The 23,045-nt window shown below is 35.9% G+C and overlaps 1 protein-coding gene across 1 annotated transcript in view; it reads left to right on the forward strand.

Moving 5' to 3' along the window:
• Positions 1-358: 358 nt before the first annotated feature.
• Positions 359-23,045, forward strand: part of PTPRQ (protein tyrosine phosphatase, receptor type, Q) — a 106,132-nt gene continuing 83,445 nt past the window's right edge. Inside the window, exons 1-14 of the mRNA XM_010008044.1 lie at positions 359-412; positions 896-1,007; positions 1,761-1,987; positions 5,833-5,902; positions 7,290-7,489; positions 8,858-9,107; positions 11,580-11,708; positions 12,474-12,620; positions 14,190-14,362; positions 16,637-16,847; positions 18,392-18,544; positions 18,660-18,839; positions 19,642-19,749; positions 22,179-22,460. Of these exons, the coding sequence (XP_010006346.1) occupies positions 359-412; positions 896-1,007; positions 1,761-1,987; positions 5,833-5,902; positions 7,290-7,489; positions 8,858-9,107; positions 11,580-11,708; positions 12,474-12,620; positions 14,190-14,362; positions 16,637-16,847; positions 18,392-18,544; positions 18,660-18,839; positions 19,642-19,749; positions 22,179-22,460 (2,296 nt within the window). The remainder of the gene's footprint in view (positions 413-895; positions 1,008-1,760; positions 1,988-5,832; positions 5,903-7,289; positions 7,490-8,857; positions 9,108-11,579; positions 11,709-12,473; positions 12,621-14,189; positions 14,363-16,636; positions 16,848-18,391; positions 18,545-18,659; positions 18,840-19,641; positions 19,750-22,178; positions 22,461-23,045) is intronic.

Here is a 23,045-nt window from a genome sequence, read left to right on the forward strand (position 1 = left end):
CTGATGAGGAATTCAAGCTTGCCTCCCTAGCTATTTAAAGCAAATATGAAAGTATTAATGAAAAAACAGTGAGAGCAAATTTCAGCATCTAGAGTTTGTTACCTAATAGCAGGTAGTGAATTTACTTCTTTAAAAGTCTGCTAGAAGGATACAGCCAGTCATCCAAGGGTTCATTAATAGTTTAACAAAGGAAGGGCAGGGCTATTGAGTAATACAGACTCATTAATTGTGTACTTGCCAGGAAGATCTGTGCTTAAATCATTAATGCAGGCAACATTTCACTGCTAAGCCATCAAAAAGAAGTAGGAGCAATTTTTGATTCTGCTCTCTGGAAAATATAATAATAATAACTGAAATAATGATTGCTCTGGTTGTTTTGCTTTTGTTTTTTATTGGAACTGCAAAAATACAGGTATTTTATAAAAATGCTTACTAAAAAGTTGTTAATTGTTTTTATTTCAGAAGATGGGCTAGCCTAAGGGTTAGAAACTTGAAAGTTTTTCAGGCTACTTTCGTGTTGATTCTTTCAAAAAGAAATTTAATAATGCTTCATATGTCCTTTGATAGCAATGATGATACAGAAAAACCTCTATAGCTTAACTGATAGGTGACTCTGTGATAAAATGAATAGTTAATTTTGTTGTTCTTTAATATTGAATGTTATACAAATCTTATGGAGGATACTTTTAACTGAGATGGCAAAAATACTGTATAGGAGCTAGCATTTGAACTACTATTTTTTTCTGTTACACATACTGTTGTATGTCTAAAAGCTTATTAACGGATCACTTTCAGTAATACAATGCTTAAACTTTTGAGTTTGGTTTGTTATGGGTGTTTTTCAATTTTCAAGATTCTTGGTAAAAAACTTCAATAAATCTATGTCCTATTTCAGGCTGATTTTTCTAATACTATTCCTGGAACAACATACAATGTTACAGTTTCCACAGTTTCTTCTTCACTGTACAGTTCACCTGCGAGTAGAACAGTGACAACAAATGTGACAAGTGAGTTAAAAATGTTGGATGAAATTTTGTTGATTTATTTTTAACTATGCTTTTTTGGTATTTATTATATGCATGCACAGTAGTATCCAGGAAATTACAATCAGTTTTGATTGGTTATTAGAATTTTTCATCTTCTTTAACTATAAAAAATATACTATATCTGACGTGTTCTATGAGAGCATGAGAGTTTCTCTCTCAGCTTTTGAAAAATTTGCTCTTCTGTCATATATTAATATCCATACCCCAATTTATTTGTATAGTGGTAGGCTTCAGAGATGTTTTAGAAAAAATGTAGCTGTATCAGATGTGTTTTGTAAGAGAGTTCAGTTTAGTTTTGAATGTTTTTAAGGAATGGAGCTGAAATTAAGCAGGCTAGAATCTTTCCAATGTTAAATTGGCATGAAGCTCTGCTTCGTCCATGAAGATCTCCAGTGTTACGTTTTTTACATTCTTATAGAGGAATGTTCCTGGTGTTCCAAAATTCCTGTAATCATTTTTGTAACAGGACTCTAGCAAAAAATAATAATAAATAAAATCTCTTTATGTAGCAATACATTATCTTTAAGTAGTTTTACTGGTTTCTGCTGGCAGACGGTTTAATTTCATTATAGAAACTGTAATGGTGTCTCTGTTATCTGGAAACTTAACTAAAAATTGTTTTATATGTGTGCATTTGTGCGTGTGTATATTTATAAAACAATTACCTTTTTTTTTTAATTTTTTTTTTTTTTTTTTTTTTTTTTTTTCTTTTAGATCCTGGTCCCCCTGTATTCCTTGCAGGTGAACGAGTGGGCTCTGCTGGGATTCTGCTGTCATGGAATACACCACTGCATCCAAATGGGAGAATTCTTTCCTATATTGTTAAATACAAAGAGGTGTGCCCGTGGATGCAAACAGCTTATACACAGGTCACGACAAAGCCAGATAGTTTGGAAGTTCTTCTCACCAATCTTAACCCTGGAACAACTTATGAAATTAAGGTAAAAGCTTTACAGAGGCCCTTTAGCATTTTTAATTCTGATTCATTGTACATTATGTGAGTTAATGGTAGGTGCACATACTGTTTCCTGAATGATCTTGCTAATTACTGTTGCTGTATAAGAAAACATATTAGTCAGGTGTTTGTTTTCAGTGGTGGGTTTTAAATCTACTTTAAATAATTTCTAACCATAATTGTATTAAACTGTGGTTTCTTCTATTGATATTCTTATTCACATATGGCATTATATAGTAGAAAGTAAAAAAAGCATTTTCAAAGAATTTTCACAAGCATCTAAATCCTTCTTCATCTTCATTGAGATTTAATTTTTCAAGTCACTGGTGCACTTTTGATGTTACACATAGATTTCTCAAGCGTCTCAGTCAGATCCAGAAAAGCATGTAGGTACATCCTCCTTTCTTTTCTTTTAAACTTAATTAGTTGAAACAGGAGTTTGATCACCTGAATATTTGTTTAGATGTAGCTTGTAAACACCTTGGCCTGGCTTCCCTAAGCCTGGGAGTTTTACCTAGTGTTACCTCCTGAAATAGAAATGTTCTACTTTTCCATTCCCTTCCCATAGATTTTATTGCCCAGATATTCACAGTGAGTATCTGCTGCCAAAATCATACATGTATTTTCATGACTTCTATATATAGAATTTATTTATATTGAGATTAGACATTCCTCATCTGTCACTGAACTCTTCAGTAATAACCGACTTCAGGTAAACAGAAATGAACTGCTGTCCTCTTGGCAGTATTTGCCAAGCAGTTCTTCACCTGACTTACTCCTTCCTAACAACCTTGGAGAAGTGCTCTTCTTCTTCAGTGTTAAGAATGAAACTAAATGTGTTTGATTTGCTTCATTCCAGGTCACGTCAGTTTGTACAGTGCAAAGCTATAAAAAACATATTGAATTTGATCAGACTAGGAATAGGGCTGTGTACTGATTGTGAAGGTTTTGTATGTGTGTAAGAAAGTAGAAAGCAGTAATGCCTGTCATTGTGGGAAAGTTGCTCACTGTGAATCTAGTTGTGATGACCATGCTGATAAAAGCCAGTATATCCACAGCTGCAGAAATGTTTATCCTTTGATCTTTTGCCTTCAGCCAGCTGTTAAAAAAAAAAAAAGGGGGAAAAAAAACAATAACACAAAAACGTTCAGCTACTATTTCAGAAAAGTATTATTACTTAGACTCTAAGCAGATTAATCTCCTCAGGCAAATTAATTTATTAAGAGAATTCCGTTTGCAGTTCTGAGTACCTCAGTAGCACTTGTGTGGGATTCGCTGTTAAAGGTTTTGCAAATTCCATTCTCAGCTCCATATATGAATCTTCCCTGGTAAAACCATGAGACCTTTCAAATCATATGTTGTACTTAGAAATCATTTGCCTTCAGTTGATACGTATGGGAGCCAACCCTTCCCATTGCTAGTGCCTCAAACATTGATCTTAGAGCAGAATTTGCATCAGGAAAGTGACTTGTGACCCAACAACCTCTGTGCAGCAGGGACCACATGGCTTTTCTCATGAGTGAATAAAAATCTGTTGGCAGGCTGAGGGCTGTTTCGTTACCTACTGCTTTGGTGGGCTCCCTGACCGCCTGACCTAGGAGCAACCTCACGGGCTCAGGTGGAAACATTTTTCTCTACCTCACAGATGTGGCCAAAAGAAACATTACATGTTTTTCATCTCTTGAGAAATTTCTTGTGGTTCTTCAGTTTAGTTTTGCAGTCTATTGTGTCATTTAGAAGTAGCTCTTGATTTTTGCATAGGTGAAAATTCTTTATTGTTTTTGGGTACCTGGCTTGGTGCTATTGTTATTTCTGAGAAGTACTGTGAGAGTACAGTTAAACAAAGCTTATAAACTTTGAATATGGGTTTCCAGTATGTTTAAAACAGCTCAGTCTCAATTTCTGTACATGTAATGAAAAAATATTTTACAGAACTTGCAGCTAAAAGTGATAATTTGTGAAATGTTGGAGAGCTCTGAATCATTTCGGACACTTGATCATTGATAATGACTAAGATTTTCTTCTAAACTAAAAAATTTAGTGACATTATACTTCAAAGCATAAAAATTAATACACCAACTAAATAATGAACTGTAGGTACTTGAACTTTGTTATCTGCTTAGTAAACTTGTCCTTTTTAAATGTTTCCAAGGTTTTTTCTATAATGGTTGTTTGTGGCAGTGATGCCTAGAAGTTATTTGCTTACATTGTGTAAGCATTTATTTTGATTTCGCTTCAAAGCCAATAGATGTGTGTAGCTGACATGTTTACCATGCAAGTTTTTGCATACTTGTGTCATAGGAACTTTAAGTTCTCTTGAAACTACACCTATGAAATGAGAGTTTCTGCATCTGCTTTAATGCTAGTTTTCCTTTCTGGACCCTTTCTTGAATACCTACTTTGAAATAACAAAATATCAGTGTTCAGGTGAGGACATACCCTTAGAGTTCTATAATGTAATTTTAATACTGTTACAGTCTTCTGATTGCCAGTCAATCTCCTGAATATCTTCAGATAATTTCCTTAGCTATTGCAAGTACTGTAGGTTTCATCAATGCTTAAGGACATTCCAGACCATTATCTCTGTGACATAGAAATAGGTTGGTAGTAGAGTTATGAGGTGTGCATGCATGGAGGGGGTGTGTTGTATGGCTGAGGAAGAAGCTGGCCACTGTTACACACACATTCTCTTCCACCAAGCATAGCATGCATTGCCTTGGGAAGTGGTCATAGTCCTATGTGTCACTTTACATCCTAGATTAATTCTTCAATGTTACCCCATTTTAATTTGTTGTAGTTTTTCTGCCATAGCTTAGTGCTTTGTTTAAACACTCTTCTGAAAGATGCATAGTTTAGTCCTGAGAAGTGGTTAGATCAGTTTTCCTTTCTGACCTGCTGGCTCCTTCCACTCTCTTTTCCCTGCATTAGTCCCTGCATACTGTCTGTCACTTCCACATGCAGTTTTGCTCATCTGCCCCTCTTTGTCCTGGTTTCACCACAGGTTGCACTGTCTGCTCCCTCAGTAACTCTGCCATACCTTTGTTCCTTGACACTAATGGGAGAGGATGGCTCTGCCAACGTTAACCTTGCTGGAGAACTTTTCACTTTGCTGCTTTCTTCACAGACCTCTCACCATCACTGATGGAATTTTTCTCATGTTTTACCTTTTGTTGTCTCTGTAATTTCTTTTCAAAATAAGGCGTCAGACTTCATTTGCCTGGCCCATCATGGCATTGAATTATCAGTAGGTCCTGTTTTGTAGAGCAAATAGCATTGTGTTTATCTCCATAAATTCTACCAGTACTGACCTTCTGCTGGAAAACTCTGCTGTGATCATGAGCATTGAGGCACATCCACCATAAAGTGCATCTGCAGTTCCCGTATTTCTGCCAAAAGACGTGCTTTCCTTAGGTTTCTGCTCTGAGGGAGTCCAAGAAAGAAAAGGGAACCTATTTTCCTTTTTACTCTATTAAGTTACAGTATGAGTAAAATAGGAATGTGAAAGCTGGTTTAAGTGAATGGTAGTAAGGAAAAGGAGTGATGCTGGTATTGTACTTGCTGTTGACTTCAGCATAAAGTAGGGACTCAGCACTTTTGAAGTGGGGACATTCACATGTGTTTTTCTTAGTTTCTTGCTCTGTTTCATTATTTTTTAATTTTATTTTTTCATATTTAACTGTTGACTGTAAATTAAACAATAGCTATAAAAGACATGTTGATTTGTATATTTATAGTTTAGAAGCTAGAAGTTGACTCTGTGTATCCTTAAGATATTCATAGTCCCTGAAACTATATCCTATAGGTTCTCTAATGTGACTTTTTTTTCTCTAGGTGGCTGCTGAGAACAGTGCTGGTGTTGGAATATTTAGTGATCCTTTTCTTTTTCAGACTGCAGAAAGTGGTAATTTTACTAAATCTGCTAATTATTTTAAAGCTGCTCTAATTTGTTCAAATAGAGTATCCATGACACATTTCATAGTTGAAAAAATTCTGATGCAGTTAGAACAAAAACCTAATTCTTTCCTTATTTTCTCACTCAGTGGGAAAATTGTGTTTTTTCCTATTTACTAGTAACAGCATTTAGGTTGTGCATGTATTAGGGTTTCTCATATGCAAAGTAAGTTTCTGTTGGGGTTTTCCTATGCCAGTTTCTAGGTAGGCTGCTTCCAGAATGCAGGGTCACAGGATGGTAGAGTTGCTTATCAAGTGGACCTGTCCGCAGCAGTACTAGGAGACAGACTCTCTTGAGGAATCAGCTCTTGCATTGCCTACTTATTCCAAACTCTTTGCTTAGTGCTGGAGTAAAGTGCTTTCTCTACAAAGTCGAGCACAGAATGTGTTTTACTAAGTTTTTACTTCTTAATTAAAGAAAAAAAACAAAAAACGAGAAAAAAAAGAGAGGAAAAAAACAACAACACAGAAACAAAAAGATAAAAATGGCTGAAAGGAAAAATTACTTGATGAAGAGATACAGTTTGAAGTAGAAAAGTTATCCAGAAAATATAATTACATAAAGGCTGTAGTCTTGGAGTAGGGGGATGGAGGTGAAGGATCTGCAAAAGATTCAGCAGGGCCTAAGCAAGAGCTGAATATGAGGCTTGGAGGATCTGTCTCATTTAACCTGTAGAAGATAAAAAAATTGTGGACAATTGTATACTTTTAAGGAAGCAGAACTCAGGTCTCTGTAGTGCTAAGCCTGGACATTGGAGGAGCGGCTAGTGAGCGTCCCATGCACACAGGGCTAAGAGGGAAATCACTGCTCTAATGGACAGCAAAGTTCAGATAGCATGGAAAATCTCGTCTAGATTCTGCATCCCAGTTCCTTTGTACTGTGATTAATACAGATGCTCTGAGAAAAGGAAACTGTCACTGATACAGAGAACACCATTTCTACAGTAGTAGTCAAAATTAAACTGAGCTATTTAAAGCTACCTAGACTCTACAATCAGCTAAAAAAGATTACAATGGTGAAGTGAAATAAAACAGTGCTGTCATATGCTGCTAAACAAACAAAAAAAGGTCAAAAATTTGCTACTTCTGACACAGTGGATGAGCTGCTTCTAGGATGAACATTTTTAACTTGACCAAACCAATTACTATATTATTATGAGACTGAAATGATTGCATTTTTCAGTTAAAGTAGATTGGAAAAGGTGGCATATCGGCTACTTTACATGTTTTTGTAAATGGTTGTTCTTTATTTGTTTCAGGGTTGGGAAGCTAGAAATGACATTACAGTGCTGAGAAGTAAAGTATGTCTCACTGCTTTTGTTTGCTTTGTTTTTAAGCTCCAGGTAAAGTAGTGAATCTCACAGTTGAAGCCTTAAATTATTCAGCTGTAAATCTGATCTGGTTTCTCCCTCGGCAACCAAATGGAAAGATAACTAGTTTCAAGATTAGTGTGAAACATGCAAGAAGTGGAATTGTAGTGAAAGATGTCTTGGTTAAAGTAGAGGACCTTCTGTCTGGGAGGTTACCAGAATGTGATGTAAGTGCTATAAACCTTTTAAATTAGAAGTAGTTTCAGCCACAGGGTATAGTTTTTGTTTTAATTTTGAAGCATAAAAATGTGGAGGCTTGCTTTTCAGAAGAATCCCAAATGTTTTACAAACTTAGGTCCAAGTCAGGATATAATGGTTTTTTTCTGTTCAAAGTAGTTGCTTGAAAAGCACAGGTTAATCAAAGTAAAAATGTGAAGAAGGGGTCAGTTTGATATCCTACTAACATAAAATAATGAAATTAATTATTTTTATTTTTTTCTTTCTTTTGATTTTTTTATTTTGCTGTTGGTTTTTCATTCATCACTGTTAAAAAAAAAAAAGCAAGAATTGGTGGGGTTTTGAGTCAGTGCAGACATATAGTAAAGTTAATATCCTATTTTTATATGTAGTATGATAATGCTTTTTATATTTTAAATGTATGTTTTATTCTGTGTATCATATTTCGACATTATTTAAATAATTTCCATGCTGAAATAAAAAGAGCCATGTTTAGCAGTGATTTGTCAAATAAATGTATGTAGTCTGAGTTGTTCTTAAAATAAGTATGCATTTAGAAGTTTCTGAATTTTGACTGTTCGTTGGATTCAGACCAATAACCAATGTACATCTTTCAGAATTTCTTAAAGAAAAGTGTTTTCAGTGTTTATTCTTCTTTCCTCTGTTTGAATAGAGTGTTGTGATTACGCAGATGTCAAGTTGCCTAACTTTTTTTTTAAAAATTATTTTCCCAGGATGTTGGGATGTTTTAATGAAAAGTGCAGTTTTAAATAATGAAAATTTTCAGAACTATACTTGCAGATTTTATTTGAAAGTTCACATTAGCATTGTGAAGGTTCTAAACATCAGGCTGGTTTAATTGAGCAGAGAAAAGAGACTGCCACCTACTGAACCATAAGGGTTGGTTATTCTGATATTTAGCAGTTTTTTGGATGTGTCTCCTGACAATAGGGATTAGGAAAACCCTGACTGGTTTCAGCCATTATTTTTTGATATGTTTGTATATATGTAGGTACATGCAAACATGTAAGATACATGTGATGGTAGAAGAACATCACTAGGGGACTTTCTTTTTAAAAAAGAGTCTGAATGCTGAAAATGGAATCTGGAAATAATTAAATGAAGCTTAGAAACTTGCTTCTGTTAGTCAAATTTGAGATTTTTTGGGATAAGGCAGGAAATTATAATACTGCCACTAACAGGATGTATGATAACCTAAATTTGGATATTGAAATACAAAAAGGAGAACCATTTGAGGTGATTTTGTTTAAAGGTGGCATGCCTATTTTTGATATATGTGTATTTACGATTATACGTAATAGATTCAGCTTCTCATATTTCATATTTTGTCTTTATAGGATAACAGTGAATCATTTTTGTGGAGTACTACCACCCCTTCAACTACTTTTGGCAAATCTACAGTTCCTTCACGAAGTACAGTTATAGCAAGTACAGAAGCAGCAAGTCAAATGAGCTCTGTTTGGAATGAACCAATTAGTTATGTTATAACTAACCTCAGGCCGTATACCACCTACCTTTTTGAAGTCTCTGCAGTTACCACTGAAGCAGGTTACATTGACAGTGCAATTGTCCGGACACCAGAATCAGGTATATACTGCTTTCAAAAGGAAATAAAGTTCTCAAATATCTATGGCAAATTCAGTATATCAGTTGCAAGGTACTTCAGTCTTAATCTGTCTAATACTCTTGTATTTACGTGATGAATTAATTCTACCTGATGCAATTAACTGAAAATAATTAATTGCATTAATTCTACCTGATGCAATTAACTGAAAATGTATGTAACTATTAATGTATCTAATAATGTACAGTGAGTGGGAGTTCACTTATTATTGAAAGCCAAAGATACTGAACTATGCTCAGGACAGATAAAATTTTATTAAAACCTGAGGATAATAGAAGAACTGCAATTAATGCCACAAATGAAGGAGAGTTAAACATACAGATGAAGGGAAATAGTGTCAGTCACGGTATTAAAAAAGTATGTGTGTTGTGTATATAGCAATGCACTTAAAGCTTCTTTGCCTTTGTGGAAGAATAAGCAGTATAAAGAAAACTCCTGTCCTGTGGTTCCTCGATCTGGACCTGTTGCAGAAAGGTGGCCATTGCTGAAGAAGTCTTTAAATACTAGGAAACTTGATTTTGAATTATCTGCAAGGCACTGAGAGGTTAGCATTGGAAAAGATGGTTGTTTAGGAGCAGGAGTTTTATAACGACTTAGGTAGGTAGTGAGCAACATTATTAATTGAGCGATACCAAAAAGGTGTTCTAGAAGAATGTTGTTCTGCCTTTCTGTTTGCTAGTACAAGAGGAAATGGGCTCACGTTGTGCCATGAGAGGTTTAGATTAGATACTAGAAGAAGCTTCACTGAAAAGGAAACTGGAATAGGCTGCTGCCCAGGGTGGTGGTTGGATCACCATCCCTGGAGGTCTTTGAAGGCTATGTAGATGTGGCGTTTAGGGACACGGTTTAAGCATTGGATTTGGTAGAGTTCAGTTAGTGGTTGGTAGAGTTAGGTTACGGTTGGACTCGATGATCTTAAAGGTCTTTTCCAAGCAGAATGATTCTGTGATTCTGCTATCATTCTTTTGCCTGACACAGTTTGATGTTACTGGGTTCCTCTTTCGTACATCCAAAATTCATAGCACTAGAATTAAAATACCCTTGGATCGCAGTTCTAGAGTAAGTGAAGTGTTGGATCATTTCTGTTCTAACAATCTCAGAGCTATTTTCTAGGGTATTTTTCACCCTGTTAATATCCTAGGATAGATAGGTGCACTGGTATTAAGAAAACCCTGGAAAGTGATGAAAAGCTTATGTAGTGGGGTTTAATTCTGCCAAATAGACAGAAAGGTGTCAGCTGTTTGAAAGATCCTACCAGGTGCCTTTACAGCCAGGGCTCATCCATGATCTGGGAAAAGGGAGGTTGGCTTACTTGTTAGAGTGGGTGAATGTGTGGTATGCCCAGAGACACCAGCACACCCACAGTCTGCCACCCTGACCTCAGCAGGTTCTTCCTCTTTGCATCACACCTGCACATCTACCTTCTGAATCCACCTTTATTCACCTTGCAAGCATTCAGGTTCTTGTTAAAGGGCTTCCCTGTGAGTCCTGCATGCCAAGGAACCTGTTCAGAAGCTGGCAGTAGTGTTGGTTGGTTTCTTAGGCAGGCATGATGAATTAATAGACTTATTGCTTCATTGTTTTGATTTTCTTATTTTTCATTTGCTTCAGTGGGAAAGACGTTTTTGCATGCTAAAGTTTATATTGATCTCTATAACCTATATAGTAAAACTATGATTTAGGAGTGTTTTATAAGGATTGTAAAACCTCCTCCCCCCTTAAGACCTCATTTTCGTAGAAAATATATATCCATCAGTTTTCTTGGGTAAGCAGCATTTTTAAAAATCAGGTTTGTTTTCCTCTGTATGGATGTAAAAAATTCCACTAATAGCCATCTCTCATTAACTTATCAATGCACTAAGGAATACTATAGGAAGGACAGGGATCAGATTCCAAAGTCACTTGAGTATGGGACTCATTTTATGTGAAAAGTTTCATGAAAAAAGAAAACTACTCAAATATGCAAGGTTAAATGGTTCCAGGCTTACCTTTTTGGATAGTAAAATATATTATAAGTATTGTCAGAAATTTTCAGTATGAAGTATTGTCCATATACAAAAAAACCCCAAGCTATTCAAGGAAGAAAAATGTACCAAATGTGACCTCTCTTTCTGAGCATCACAATCACATTTGAGCATCTTCTGTATGTAACTGATATCATGATGAAGTCCATGCTAAACTTTGTAGAATCCCTGCCACCTTTGTCTTTTTGAGGAGTATTTCCATACTAGCAGCTGCCTTGGTACCTTGTGCAAGCATTACTTTAAAAAAGAAATTAAGTCAAAACAAGTAATTTTAATGAGATATGCTTTTCATGTAGCTTCCCTTCAGCATATTTAAAGTTTATGTTTAAAATTAATTATCTGATATATGGTTCTTGGAAATCCTAATATAAATTATTTTATGTTCAAAGACTTTTTCCAATATTGTTTAAGTTCCAGAAGATCCACCACAAAATTTTGCTAAGAGCAACATTACAGCGAAGTCTTTCTCAGTCATGTGGGACCCACCAACCATAGTAACAGGAAAGTTTAGTTACAGAGTTGAGCTGTATGGACCACTTGGTAAGTCTGAATTGATGTTTTTATTCCTTTTCTCTTTTAGTAATTATTTCCTTACACTGCATTCTTAGTATCCTTGCCAGGCAAGAATGAATATTTGAAGCAGTGCTATGTATCCTTTTCACTATTAGACTTTTTAATAGCTTTTAGATCACTTTTAAGGGAAAAGTCTGCCCATTGTGAGGAAGAATACACAATTAAATTCACATTAGATATTCTTAATGGAAGACACCAGCTTTCCTCTTTGAAAGAGGTTACAGGCTAAGCTTGCAGTTGAATTAGGGTGCTTATATATGCAGATTGTTCTGTACCTTGCTTTTACCCTTTTTTCTTAAAGGTTTTAGGAGGATTTTCACCCCTTTATAGTTATGCAATCAAATTTATGAGTTTGTTTTGGTGTTTCTGTATTTTTTTTTTCAACTGAGGCACATGTGTTTAAAGAACTTTATGTATCTGCATGTAGTTAAGTAAGAAGTAAATGAGCTGTATACCGATGTTTTTTATGGGATCACACAGAAAAAGCAATAGAAATTAATTTATAAACAAAAAAATCCCCACCTTTTAAAACTCATATCTTCTTGAGATGGTTTTGGGGAACTTTTTCAGGCACTCAGTATTATTTTCAGTGAGATTGATGCCAAACTAACTTTTTCACAAATAAATTTGGCTTTTCCTTGTTCATTAACCTGGAAAGTAGTTATATTTAGTATAAGCAAATTATGGACTGGTTTTGTTTTTGAGCTAGAATCTCTCAATTTTTCATCCCAGGTCATATTCTGGATAACAGCACAAAAGATCAGAAGTTTGTGTTTAGTAACCTTGTGCCTTTTACAACATACGACGTTTATGTTGGTGCTGAAACAAGCGCTGGGGTGGGACCAAAGACTAACCTGACAGTTTTTACTCCTGCAGATGGTAAGTAAGCATAAGGAAGTGAAGTAGATGCATAGTACATGAAAACTGGTTTCAGTTTTCCCTTCAAAGTGTTTTAGGTATCTTTGCAAAGGGAAGGAGGGATGTGTTCTACGAGTCTGAGGAGAGGGATAATAAGATAATGAAAGCAATTAGCTGAAAAATTATTGTGTAGATTTTTCCATTTTTTTTCCAAGTTCATACACTGCCACTAAATTTGCTTTCTAGCCGAAGCCTTCTGAGGGTGTGAAAGAAATGTAGTTTCTGCCAGAATGAAAGTAGTTATTTATACAGTACTGAAGTTGCAGGCTCCTCTCTTGCCCGTTAGATGGCAGCAAGTGGAAGAGAAACAACAGTGCAGGCTTCCCCTTCCGCGGCTGGTTTGCTCAGCCTCCAGTGTTGCTTATTAAATATCTCGTTTGACTAATTTTCACCAAATCCAAGGACCCATGCCAGTAGCTAATGGAGCCACCTTTGCCAGGAACCACAGCTCTGAGGCAGACCCAATATCGAGATCTTGGCCTGGGGGCAAACAAGTGGTTGGTTCTGCCCTTGAGCAATCTACTTTGTTGTTTGGGAATTTTGCTCCCAATAGTCCTTTGCTCAGTAGAAGTGCAATTTTGTCTTACATGTGTGTGAGATTGTGCAGGATTATTGGTCTGCATTTGAGAATGCAACCAGAAAAAAAATGGAAAATCAGTGTGTAATAGGCAGTTTCGAGATGGTTATTATTTTTGTGTTATGTTTGTGCCACACAGCAAAAATTTAGGTCACCTCTCAATCAGTGATTGTTGCTGTGCTTACTGTCAAGGGGTAAAAGCAGCAGGAACACATATCCTTATTTTTCTTATTATTTCCTGAAGTATCCAAAGTATCTGCTTTTTTCAGCTCTTACAATTTCTGGAGTTGGGGTGCATCAGTACAGCTATGCTCATTTTCTTTCTGAACTACCTGACAGATGCCAAAGGAGTTTTGGTGTTGATATTTTTTCTTTCAGAATGATGTAGAATGTCTCATTTCAACACCAAATCTACAAACCTTCATTATGCACGTAATTTGAGATTTGTCTTTTTCTGTGGCATATTAGGAAAACATATTTTTTTTAAAAAATATGAATATAATTCTATTCTATAAAGGTTTCTGATTTCTACCAGTCTTATGTGAAGTACAGTATCGTTATTACTGCATAGTTAAAGGAGAAATTGAACAAATACCAGCTATAAAAATTAAATGAGAAGGTATATATCATTCATTACTCTTTTTTTCCAGTTTTTTATTTCATTCTTGTGTGGTTTTGGTAAATTTAGGATTAAGCTTTCGTTTTCAATATACTTGATGTTCCATATAGTGAGCCATATACATATATATGCAATATATGTCTAAAAAACTGTGTGCATTTTTCTAGAATTATGACTTGTTTGCTAAAAAAAACATGTGAAGTAACTGTCTGCCTGCACAGGAGCAACTCCAAAAATAAGGATATGAAATCTGATTAAATGCACATAGTGCTGAAAAGGCTTGTAACAGTCAATTAATTCTTTGATTAAATCAGATTTCTTCTTGAATATTTAGTCCCAGGTGCCGTATCAGAATTACATCTAGCAGAAGTGGAAGCCACATATATAAAAATTGTTTGGAGAAAGCCACAACAACCAAATGGAATCATTACCCAGTACAGAATTAAAGTACATGTGCGGGAAACAGAAGTAGCTCTGGAAGACACTGTCCTTGAAGGAAAAAATAAGGTATTCAGGTGTTGTTTTTTTAATATAGCTTTCTTTGCTAAATTTAATTTGCTTCTCTGCCTTATCTGATAGGTACAGCATGTGGAGTTAGCCACCACAGATGAGTTGCCAATGCTTTTAAAAGCCACTCTCCTCACTCCACCCTCTTTCTCTGCCTGGGTGTTAAAGACATTCCACTAATGCTGCTTCTGGACGAATGATCCAGACTTCATTAGCTACTGAAGACAGGATATCTTTCCTAGCCTCTGAGTTTTTTGCAGCACAGGGTAATCTAGCGGGAAGAGTACAGATGTAGGTGCCTAGATCCATAACCACTCTGCAGACTCCTAGAAAATGTGGGTATAAATCCTAAGGAGAAGTGAAATCAACATAAGGCTCTCATTCTGCCTCCATTTGTGTCCTTGGCTTTACATATCTGATACCACATGCTGGACTCCATGCTGTGTTTGTATATTGAGGGTACCTGTGCATATGTATCAGATTAAATCTTTTAGGGGATCTATGCTGTCAGTCAGTCTAGCTTCTGGAATTTGGGTGCTGATGTGCTCTGCGTACTCCAACAGGATTGAGTGCTTTCTGAGGTAGGGCTTTTTGGACTTAATTTTGAAGACAGGAGTTTGAATAATTTTTTTATTTTTTTTTTTAGACAGTGATGTCTTTCTTCTGGATCAGATACAAAATCTAAGTTTTTGATGTAGAGCCCAATGAGAGTTTGCTTTCAAGTTAAATGATAAACATTAAATAGAGGCCTGGGGCAAACATTAAATAAGGAGTAAGGGGGGAAAACAATGAGGATGAACATCCATTGATAAAAACAAGCAGGCAATCTTGGAAAATTAAAGTATATAACTCTATAATTAAAGATGGTATCATAGTACAGACACAGAAAAAATGAAAATTGTCTGCACAGACATTTTTTAAGATGGGATTTCCTAATTTTTTAGTTCTTAGTTTAGCATCATTGCTGCTTTATTATAGTTTATTGAATGTAATTTTCTAATTAAAAACCCAACCAAATGATAACAAATATTACTTTATTTAGAACCTCATTACCCAAGCTTAGAGCATCTGCAGATTTGAACTGCTGGATTCACAGAGCTAACAGTACTCAATAACTAGTAGCAATGAAGAGCTGTCATATAAGTGGTTAACTATCTTATAAGTGGAAAAGCCTCAGAAGAAAAACGTATTTCCACATGGGCTACTATTTTGCTGTAAAATGTTGGTGAAGATGAGGCATATATAGCTTTTACCTGTTGATACTTAGGTGAGGTTTGATGCTATATCTCTGCCTTAGCAAATCCCCCGTAGTTACAACAGTAAAAATCTGCTTTGCCCTCTCTCCAGCCAGGGTCTGTAGGGAGAGAGCTAATGTGTATTAGTTGCAGCACTGCAAAAGCATGTCTTCCTGGCAGTGAAATCGCCCATGTGTGTGAGTGGGGAGCACTCACAGATAACAGCAGAACGATTTAGAGAGACTGCAGTCCTGGATTCAATCCCAGATTCTGAAGGGGCACAATGATCTAGTGCTTACACACCATTTTGTACCTCTGCTCCAGCCTCTCTCTGTTTTTTCTTCTGCTTTTGTTGTTACTCGCTTTGTAGTTCTTGCTCCCCTTTATATCTATTGCCATCCCTTTCCAACATTTGTCTTTTGTCCCCTCTATCCTATAGACCTCTATACCACTTGCCTCCCTTTCACTCTCCCTGTTCACATATGTACCCCCTTATTTTCCCTCTCTCCTTTATTTAACTAGCTTTTGTTTTTCTCCCTCTCCTCTTATTCCTTTTCAGTGATCTAGCCAAGCTGTTACTGCCTTTCTTCAGAGTCTAGTGGGGGCATCTGAAGCCCTCATTTTCAGTGCTTGCAACTCTGTCTCAAAACATGCTGATTTCAAATGGAATCTCCCAAGTTCAAACACATGTCTATTCAATATAACTCCAAGGATACAGCATTAAAGGCATTGCTCTAAAATTGTCATCTTGGTGTAAAACCCATATTTTAAGAAATTAAAAAAGAATGTGGTGTTTGTTTAAACATTAAATATGAATAAAAGGTTGTAGTCTGCTGGCAACTGAGCTTTTTCACAAGAAGTACTGTATTTTGCCAAGTCAGTTATTGTTGTAATGAAAGATAATGTTTTTAATGCCAACATTTATATATTGTGTGTATATATATGCACAAGTATACAAAATATATATTACACATACATTTAATTAAATAACATAGTGATGGTGAGGTTTGTGTTTTATTTTTATATTTCTAATTTTTAGTATTTGATTGATTCTTTGGATCCATACATGATAAATGAAAACTTCGAACCTTCTCCCACTTGGAATTCAGTGGAAACAGCCAATGAATTATATGAAGGTTCAGCTGAAATGTTTTCCAGCATTCAGACAGCTTCTCCAGTAGTATTTACAAGTGTATCTGGTGACAACTTGCCTGCTAGAAGTGGAGCTGCAGAATTACATTCTGCTTTGGGTAAGATATTTTAGAGTATTTTTCTACCTACTCCTTTGTTCTGAAGGACCCACTTCAGTGTCCCAGATACGATCTTTAGCACATGGTTCAAGCAAATTATGAATGGGTCATCTGCTGGAGTCAGATTTTTTTACTACCAAATAACGTTCTGTAGCAAATGGGAATGCCACACAGGCAGGAACTAGCCCCTTGTCACCCAGATGACCTTCTTCCTAGTGAAAGGAGCACCCAAAAGCCATCAGCCAAGCTGCATAGACAATCAGTTATTACAGTTGCCAAAGCAGGTGTGATTGTCAGGGATTAACATATCTCCAAGCCCTTCAGAGACCTTGATTTCTGTAAGCCTTTTGACTAATAGGTTTTCAAATGTCAGTGAAGGTAAATAGGTCAAAAAGTTACAACTTTGCTATATGGGTGACAAACAGGTGGAGATGACCCCATGACATGGTGATGTCATTAGTGTGTGCACTTGTTCTGTATTATCAATGGACCAGTGTTTCTTTACCAAGTATGGGTATTTACAAATCATTAAGCAGGCCTCAGCTGACAGGCAGGGACTTAAAATAGCACTTTAAATTTTTACAGTGAGAGTTTTGAACAGTAGCCAGAAAGTAAAGCTTTTACTTTTTTTTTTTTTAATGAAAGTCATTGAATTTCTCCATATACACCAGTATCTAAGACCCAAATTCAATCCATTATTTTTTAACTACAGCAGGTCTTTTCTGTGCTGTATCAGTCCTGATAAATCTTCTTTGTGATACAAAGAAACATACAGTGCCTTAAATGTGAATCTTATTTTTACAGTCTAATTCAGCCTGAAGTACTGAGTTGCTAAAAGATGTCTGTGTTGCTGAAAACTTCATTTCAGACAATGTGTGTTGCAGTCTAGCACATGATTATCATTTTATAGTAGTTATTTATAGTGGCTAAAGGTGGTAGTGGCCAAATTTTCAATAGGACCTGCTGATTTGAACATGCCTCTGTTTTAATGCTGTTCTTGGAAGACTCTGGGATCCATGAAGGGAGTAATTTCAAATATTTTAGCACTGTTAGGAGGGTAAGGAAGAGGGAATTTCTCTTTCTCAATCCAAAAAACCAAAGAAAACCAGAAGAAAACCAAAAGCCCCAGTAACTTAGGAGCCCTGGTTCTGAAGTCACTGGGGAGACTAGGTCCCCTATAAGCCTTTTCTGAGTGTCTAAGAGATTTCTCTCATTTTTTTTCTGGATACAGCTGTTAGTATAAGCCTAATATTTTTAGTTCTCACTCCTTCATTCTTCCTCCTAGACCAATATATCCGTTACTCATACTTTCTGAACTCTTTGCTTCAAGCAAGGCCTCTGAAAAGCAGAGAGGATTGTACACATAAAATTGGACCTTTAATAGTCTTTCCTCTTTGATTGACTTAAGAGACAGAGTGTAAACTTTTCCTTACAGCTTCATAATTCTCGTGAAAGCTGATTCTTTTGCAATAATATAAAATGCAAAAGGAAAAAAAAAAGGGGAGTTTATGAGTAAGTAACTATTTATCTCCATTTAAACACAGGTAATCAGGATACCATTGACATTTTGGCTGAAGAACTGTCATATGTTATAAAGGGCCTTGTACCTTTCACAGACTACACAATCAGTGTGTCTGCTTTCACTGCTGTTGGAGAAGGGCCACCATCAGTTCTCACTGCCAGGACACGTGAACAAGGTAAAATGTTGTGACTCTGATATGAGTTAACATATGTTGCTTCTTTCAATGAACACTTTAATGGTTTTAAATAATTGATTTGCTTATTTTTTATGTTATTCTGTTTCCATTAAAGTTCCAAGCTCAGTACAAAATATATCTTACAAGAATATTAGTTCCTCATCTGTCTTGCTATATTGGGATCCTCCAGCAAATCCCAATGGGAAAATAATTCATTATACTGTGTATGCAATGGAACTGGATACAAAAAGAGCATTCCACACAAAAACTTCAAACAACAGCTTACTTATGACAGGTACAGTGTCACTTGATTAAAATAAAATTGCAAATATGTTATACAATTATTATTTTTCCAGCTCTATGTACTGTAGCCATTTGCAAGGTAGGTGGGCCAAATCTTCCTCATTCACAGATACACAACAAACCACATGTAAAAGCAAGGTTGAGACACTACTGCCAGACTTGTCTGCTGTGGAGAGGTATGTAGGGAATGTGAGACGGGAGGAGAGGACTAGGTAAGACCGGTAGTGATTTGTGAAATGTGCCAGGTAGTAGCTTGTGAAATATACTGAGTCGTAATTTGTGAAATTGATTTCTCTATGGAGTTTTTCCTCAGCATCTTCCCTACATGTAGAAAAATGTTCCTAAATTGTAAATTCTTTTTCAGACTTCAGTTTAATTTCGGGTATTTGTCTGACATTAATAATAATTTTCTTCCTTTAAGGTGACAATTTTTGTAATTGCAGAAAATGCATTCTTCTGCATGGGGTTTCAGGCATTTATGATAATCTGTGTAATGTGTATAGAATAAAAACACATATTTGAAGGTACATGTACACATCCTTTGTTTTGACAAATAAATTCTTAAAGATCTTTAGAGGGCTGAAGCTGGTTGACTTATTTCAAAATCTATTGATTTGACTGCCTGTTTGGCTCTCCCCAGACAAATGGGATTATACATATTCTATCTTTTATATGACAGATGTACATCAAAACATGTAAGAACAGTAACCATTTCTATAGTCTTATAAGTAGCTGTGAGGGGAGAATATGTTTAAGAAATGAACAGTGAAGATTTTTTTATTTAATCTTTTTAGGTTTAAAAAAGTACACAAGTTATAAAATGAGAGTCGCAGCTTCTACAGCAATTGGAGAAAGTGCTTTGTCTGAAGAGAATGATGTTTTTGTGAGAACCCTTGAAGATGGTAAATACATTGTTTGCAATGATGATTTGATTTCTGTATTGAAGTTTGTGCTTCTTCAGAAGACTGGGAACATACATAACAGAGGGAAGAAAGGGTACACATAAAATCAATGTTGAAATAATCAGGCTTCTCTCAGTTGGTGACTTCATTCAGCCCTATTTAGGGTAGGTGCTGGAAATAATGGTGAAAGCTGTAGTATGACCAGCAATCAACTAATTTCAACTCTGAAAGAGAAATGGGAAGAAAGCTGCAGATCTGAGGTTCCTTTGTTGAAACTAGTGTGTTTCTAGACCCCGTCTAAGCCATAATCAGTTATCTTTGGGTCTCCAGCTTATCTTTTTTGTTTATGATATCATATGGAAATTAGGATGGTTTTGAAGCATCTGGAAATGGCAGCTTTCAACAATTCAGTAGCCATATTGCTGTCTATAAGCAGAGCTGCTGATAAAGTGAAGTTATTTATACTGACTTATATATGCAGGGTTTTTTTCTGCAGATATGGGGCTTTATCTGTTTTAAGACTGATGAATAGTTTTAATGTAGAGTTTAATACCACCTTATGAAGATTTCCGGATCTACCTTGCTTGCTTGCAAGGCAGTCTCTACCCATGAAGGTACAGAGCCAGGACCTGGATTTTGCCTTTACGAAGGGAACAGTGGATTTTGATTTACAGAGCAGAGTTATGAATATTAAACTTTAATCTTTTATAATTTATATCAAGTTTTTTTTATCAGTGGTTTCAGAAATTTGTTACCAGTTTTTACCAAAGTAATAGAGAAATAATTGTCCAGTTGTCATTTATCTGCCTCATTGCAAAATGTGCTACCGTACAGGAACAATAATGAAGTGGGAATAAAAGAGAGCAAAGGATTGCAGGATGAAAAATTATGGAGATTTTTGAAGCTTAGATGATCAGAATAACCAGCTGACCAAAAGATCAAATTAAACAGTGAAACTAAAGTGCTCATAATTTATTTTTTTTTAAAGTTGCATGCTTCTATGGTCCTAGGTTTCTTTTATTTGGAGAGGAAAGGCATATCACAAGAACAGAAAATTACCTACCTAAATATCTTTTTCTCTGAAAGTTTACAATTCCCTGCCTCTGAGCATGGAATTTCAGGCCAACAGCTGAATTGCTAAGAGATGGCCACAAGCCTAGCTGAGAAAGCCACCAATAATGTCTACCTTCTTACAAGGCTCTGGATAATTACTCTTGTTATTCTTGTTCTTTAGTTTTCATGAGGTAGTTCAAGTTGAGATTCACATCTCCTAACTTTAGCCAATCTAGGAGTAGTGACTTTTGATTATTTGGAAGAGATACCTCAAAATGAAAGATAGGTAACTTATGTTAGAAGATATTAGACTGTGGAATTCAAATACTGTTCCAATCCAGATGAATTGCAAAAGCACTTCAACTGAAAATTAAACTTCTTCATATAGGAATTAACCATGTGGTCAGTGCTGCCACCCAGAGTAGTGGTCTGTTATAAGTCAACACTTTTAATTCATGGGCTCAGAAATCAGGAATGAAAATGGCTTGTGAGACTTTTCGGCTAAATAAAATTTAATATTAATTCTGAAATACCTGTATATAGATTGTTGCACACAAATGGAATTGCATAATCCTGGGTTTTTATCACATTCTTTTAAAATCTTACAGACCATTTTTTTCAGGGGTGAAAAGATGAAGACTTCAGAGAAATCATGGTTGACATTGAGAGCTGATTTTATTCATAAATGCAGCCCACTCAGTCCTTCAACAGTTCCACATATTATTAGCTCACTGGAATCTTACATTGCCAGTAGATTTAGCCAACATGGTACCCCAGAGCTGAACTTGTTTTGGGCATGGCCTTGACACCAGTGCATGTAAGATTTATACTGGAGTCTTCGTGGTCATCAATTAGCAGCTGTATCAGTAAACTAAAGGGAATTTAGTTACAGTGTGTACAGTTCCTTTCCTGGTTCAGTGGGTGCTGGAGTGAAGTAAGAAGGATGGTTATTTAAGAAGAAAGCAGTAATGCAACATTCAGACAAAGTTAAAGGACTTGAAATCAAGGAAGGCAGTGAGAGGATCTGAAGGATCAGTCTGTATGAGAGCAGTAGACAGAAGAGATTTTTTCTTAATAGATGCAGTTTTGGATAGAGTTGTGAATGGGAAAAGAAATTCCAGAAAAGCTAGTGTTTGGGATTCAAAAGGTGCCTAATTCTATTAATGAAACAGAAGAAATACTGAAATTAGCTGAGATACAAAGTGGTAAAGCTTTGAGAGGGAGAGAGTGTAGCCCTTTTGGTACAAGTTAGCTATGCATATTGCTACAGTAACTTTCAGGTTATCTAAGTGTTAGAATCCGATAGGTTTACGAGATCAGTCCTATATTCAATTAAATGGAAGTCTCAGAAGCTGTTTTTTTCTCTTTGATTGCAGAACCAGACTCTCCACCTAAAAATATAGAAATAATAAATATAACTGCAACAGAAATAAACCTGAGATGGCTACCACCTGAGCAGCCTAATGGTCTCATAACTCACTATGAAGTTCTGTACAGTGATTCCAATGATTTATTTATGAAAAATGCCTCATCTACAAGTATATCACTAACTGAAATGAAGCCATTTACTCTCTACAACATCTCTGTAAGGGCATTCACCAGACTTGGCCATGGGAATCAGTCATCTTTCCCAATTCTGGTGAGAACTTCTGAAGCTGGTGAGTAGAAAAATGTAAATTTTCCACAATCAGCTGCTTTACAGTGACATTTGATGCCCAGGAGATTGGTTTAATTAATATGAAAAGTATGTGCTTCTTTTGCAAATGAGTAAGTTTGAGCCCTGTTTTCTCTTCTATTTAGAAGACAAAAGTAAGGAAATAGTAAGGAAAATTAAGAAGAAAACAGTGGGAAGTTTTATGCCTGATGAACTTAATGTATTCTACTATTTTTCCTTGAAGATTCCTTGTGTCATACAGGAAAAATTGTGGGAAAGGGAGGGTTTCAAAAAGGGAGTGAGACTTGGAATTCAAGTTATGAACTGAAATTTGGTAAGAATTCAATCCTAATGGTTAAAAACTCCTGTAATTCTCAGATAAGGTGCTATTGTGTAGCAGATGAAGTTGTTTATGTTACTAAAAATATCTTGAAGAAGGTACAGATAAACAAAATAGGAGAGGATTAGAGTAAGTTAAGTTTTTCCAAGAAAGGAAAGTAAATTTAGAAGTGAGGATTGGAAAGAATAAGCATTAAAGAGCAGGAAAGAGACTTGAAATAACTAAGTAGGTGTAAGGTAGGACAGTGTA

The sequence above is a fragment of the Chaetura pelagica genome, unplaced genomic scaffold (genome assembly GCF_000747805.2).
Source record: "Chaetura pelagica isolate M959 unplaced genomic scaffold, ChaPel_1.0 scaffold50, whole genome shotgun sequence".
NCBI lineage: Eukaryota > Metazoa > Chordata > Aves > Apodiformes > Apodidae > Chaetura > Chaetura pelagica.